This window comes from Cucurbita pepo, chromosome LG05 (genome assembly GCF_002806865.2).
Source record: "Cucurbita pepo subsp. pepo cultivar mu-cu-16 chromosome LG05, ASM280686v2, whole genome shotgun sequence".
NCBI lineage: Eukaryota > Viridiplantae > Streptophyta > Magnoliopsida > Cucurbitales > Cucurbitaceae > Cucurbita > Cucurbita pepo.
In genome coordinates, this window is record NC_036642.1 from 5,870,453 (window position 1) to 5,872,956 (window position 2,504).

Here is a 2,504-nt window from a genome sequence, read left to right on the forward strand (position 1 = left end):
AAAAAAAAAAAAAAAAAAAGAAGTATACAACAATTTATTTTCATATTGCATACATGTTCTTGAACTCATTGTTAAGAATCTCAGTATCAGACATGACAGAGCGGGAACAGGATTTGGATCTGTTCCCCATTGAAGACCTCCTTATGCTCCTCAGATTTGATGCTTCAATTCTATGTTTAACCACCCAATAGCACATTGTCCCCAATGTGGTGGCCATTATGGTGGTTCCGATCAGTGTCACTCCGATCGCCAGCCACCTCTCTCGCTCTCCGACGACCACGAACGACAGCGCCAAGAACGCCACTGATATTAGTACACAGGCTAGCCACATTAGCTTGTTTATAATAGCCATCATCTGCTTCTTGGCTTGGCTTTCAATAACCACAACTGATGTTTGAACTACCACAACTGCTAGAGATAAGAACAGGGCTATTGAATCAAAGATGAAAAATATTATAAAAGGAGCTCTCGACGCGATGTTCGCTTCACCGAGCGAGAAGCCTGGCGGTATGTCGTCAGGATCGTCCACATACTGACCGGGGACTGTAAATATGGCTGCAAATGCCACTGTGGCTATAAGGACAGCAACCACGGTTGTGGAATTTATGGCATTGTTTAGGCCTTCCGAATGCATTTTGTTTAGGCGTTTTTCGATGCCTTGGACTCGTCTTCGTGTTTGTCGAGTGTGTTCGAGTTGGTGATGAACTTCATGCTTTATGTCACTTACGGTTTGCTTCAATTCCCTTGCTGGATTTGTCACTACTGGTTTGATTGCTTTGGCATTCTGCACACCATGCTCTTTTAGAATCAGAGCTATATCGGAGTTCCCGGTGTTCTCCGCCGTGTCGAGGGCAGTCTCTCCCGACCGGTTTATCGCCTTCGTGTTCGTTTCATTGTGCTTGAGAAGCATTTTAACAATCTGCACATTGTACACCAAAAGTAATGTCACGAAAGCTTTCTAACACTAGTTCGTCATACACATACGAACTTTGAATCATTACCTCAGTTCTGCCCTTCCTTGCAGCTATATGCAGGGCAGTATTGCCTTTATTCTCAACCATAATCATAGACCGCGGATCCGCCTTGATCAGCTCCTCAACCACCTCAAGGTTCTGCCCTTTCACTGCCATTTGCAGCGCCGTCTGCCCCTTCTTATCGGTCCTTGTCGCGATGATCGGCTCCGTCGTGATGAGAGCTTTAACGACGTCCACATGTCCATTTCTAGCTGCAGAATGCAAAGGAGTTTTGCCATTGCTTCTAGCAATGGTTGCCAATCCGCTGCCGGCTTCCAGTAGAAAATTCACAATCTCTGTGTGGCCTTGTGCTGCAGCCGTGTGCAGCGCGGTCGTGTTCGATATGTCGACCGTCATCGCCAATTCCGGATGAACCTCCATTAGAACTCTCAAAATCTCTGCAAAAAAACAAACAATTGGGAACTGATTTGATCTTTCCGATTTCGATCAAACAAAGAAAATTGATGAAATTTGATGAGAAATAAAACATACCCAAATAGCCCTGTTTTGTTGCAATGTGAAAAGCATCAAACCCATTTCTTGCTTTGATCTCAGCGTCGGCCAGATCGTAATATTTCAACATTTCTCTTACCATATCCACGTAACCGTACTCGGCGGCGACGTATAAAGCCGTCTCGCCGGAATGATTTTGCTTTGCCAATAATTCCCTCAATTCAATCTCGTCGGCTTTCGTCAGAAGTTCCATCGCCGCCATTAGATTTCCAGCTCTCGCAGCGGTATGCAATGGGGTGTCATCCCTTTTTCCGGTCAATTGCTTCGTCATCTTCTTCCTTGGCAAGCTTTTCTCCGCCGCCCGCGGCGGAGTTCTGGCAGTTTCCAACATCAGAATCGACGATATACTTCTTTCCCCCAATTCCAATCACCAAATTAGGCTCTTTTCTTCCGTTTCTGAAGAACCCAGATCGGAAAATCTCATAGTTCGTCAAAGATTATCACTTTTTTGTTAGAACAAATCAAGCTCTGTTTTTGTTTTGTTCTTCTGTGCTTCGATTGAATCCCATTCCAATCCCCACTTCTGAAAAACGTATCACGAAGAAGCCCAATCAAATTAAACCCAATTCCATCTTCTGTTTACCCTCCAAAAAAGCCTCAAGAAACCCTTTCTTGGAATCAAAATCCCGAAGAAAAATGAAAGAAAAGAAACCCCATTACCTATTTGTGAGGGAAAAAACAGAGGAATCGCCCAAAAACTCTCCGATGATGAACTCACATGGCTATATATACACAGAAAAACACGAAAGCTTTAGCGCCTCATTAATGGCGAAAAGGAAGAAGACGAAGAAATCAAAAAAGGAAACAAGTTCAAATATATATTATTATTATGGAAGAGGAGGAAGACAGCGCACATGTAAGCAACCAATCGAAAAACAACTTCAAAATTTTTGTTTTTCCTTTTAAAAATGTGAATTAAAAGAGACCTTTTAAGATCAAAATCGAAAAGAAAAGGCTTTTGAAAAGTTGGTGATAACG

At 43.1% G+C, this 2,504-nt stretch overlaps 1 protein-coding gene across 2 annotated transcripts; it reads right to left on the reverse strand.

The window, feature by feature from the left end:
- Nucleotides 1-25: 25 nt before the first annotated feature.
- On the reverse strand, nucleotides 26-2,504 carry LOC111794428 (ankyrin repeat-containing protein At5g02620-like). Of its 2 annotated transcripts, none has more exons than XM_023676442.1 (3): nucleotides 1,506-2,504; nucleotides 989-1,411; nucleotides 26-954 (listed from the first exon to the last, which is right to left on the reverse strand). In XM_023676442.1, the coding sequence occupies exons 1-3, from the start codon at nucleotides 1,855-1,857 to the stop codon at nucleotides 41-43; spliced, it is 1,689 nt and encodes a 562-aa protein (XP_023532210.1). In that variant the 5' UTR covers nucleotides 1,858-2,504; the 3' UTR covers nucleotides 26-40. The 2 variants fall into 2 exon arrangements, with proteins under 2 accessions (XP_023532210.1, XP_023532209.1); XM_023676441.1 differs by having other exon boundaries at nucleotides 26-919; nucleotides 1,002-1,411; nucleotides 1,506-2,502.

What these genes read in the sequence shown, in the direction of transcription:
- LOC111794428 (XM_023676442.1), bottom strand. Translation starts at nt 1,857, where the DNA reads ATGTTGGAAACTGCCAGAACTCCGCCGCGGGCGGCGGAGAAAAGCTTG. An exon ending in AACAAAACAGGGCTATTTGG is followed by an intron (nt 1,412 to 1,505) that starts GTATGTTTTATT and finishes GTTTTTTTGCAG; the next exon opens with AGATTTTGAGAGTTCTAATG. An exon ending in AACTGAGGTAATGATTCAAA is followed by an intron (nt 955 to 988) that starts GTTCGTATGTGT and finishes AGTGTTAGAAAG; the next exon opens with CTTTCGTGACATTACTTTTG.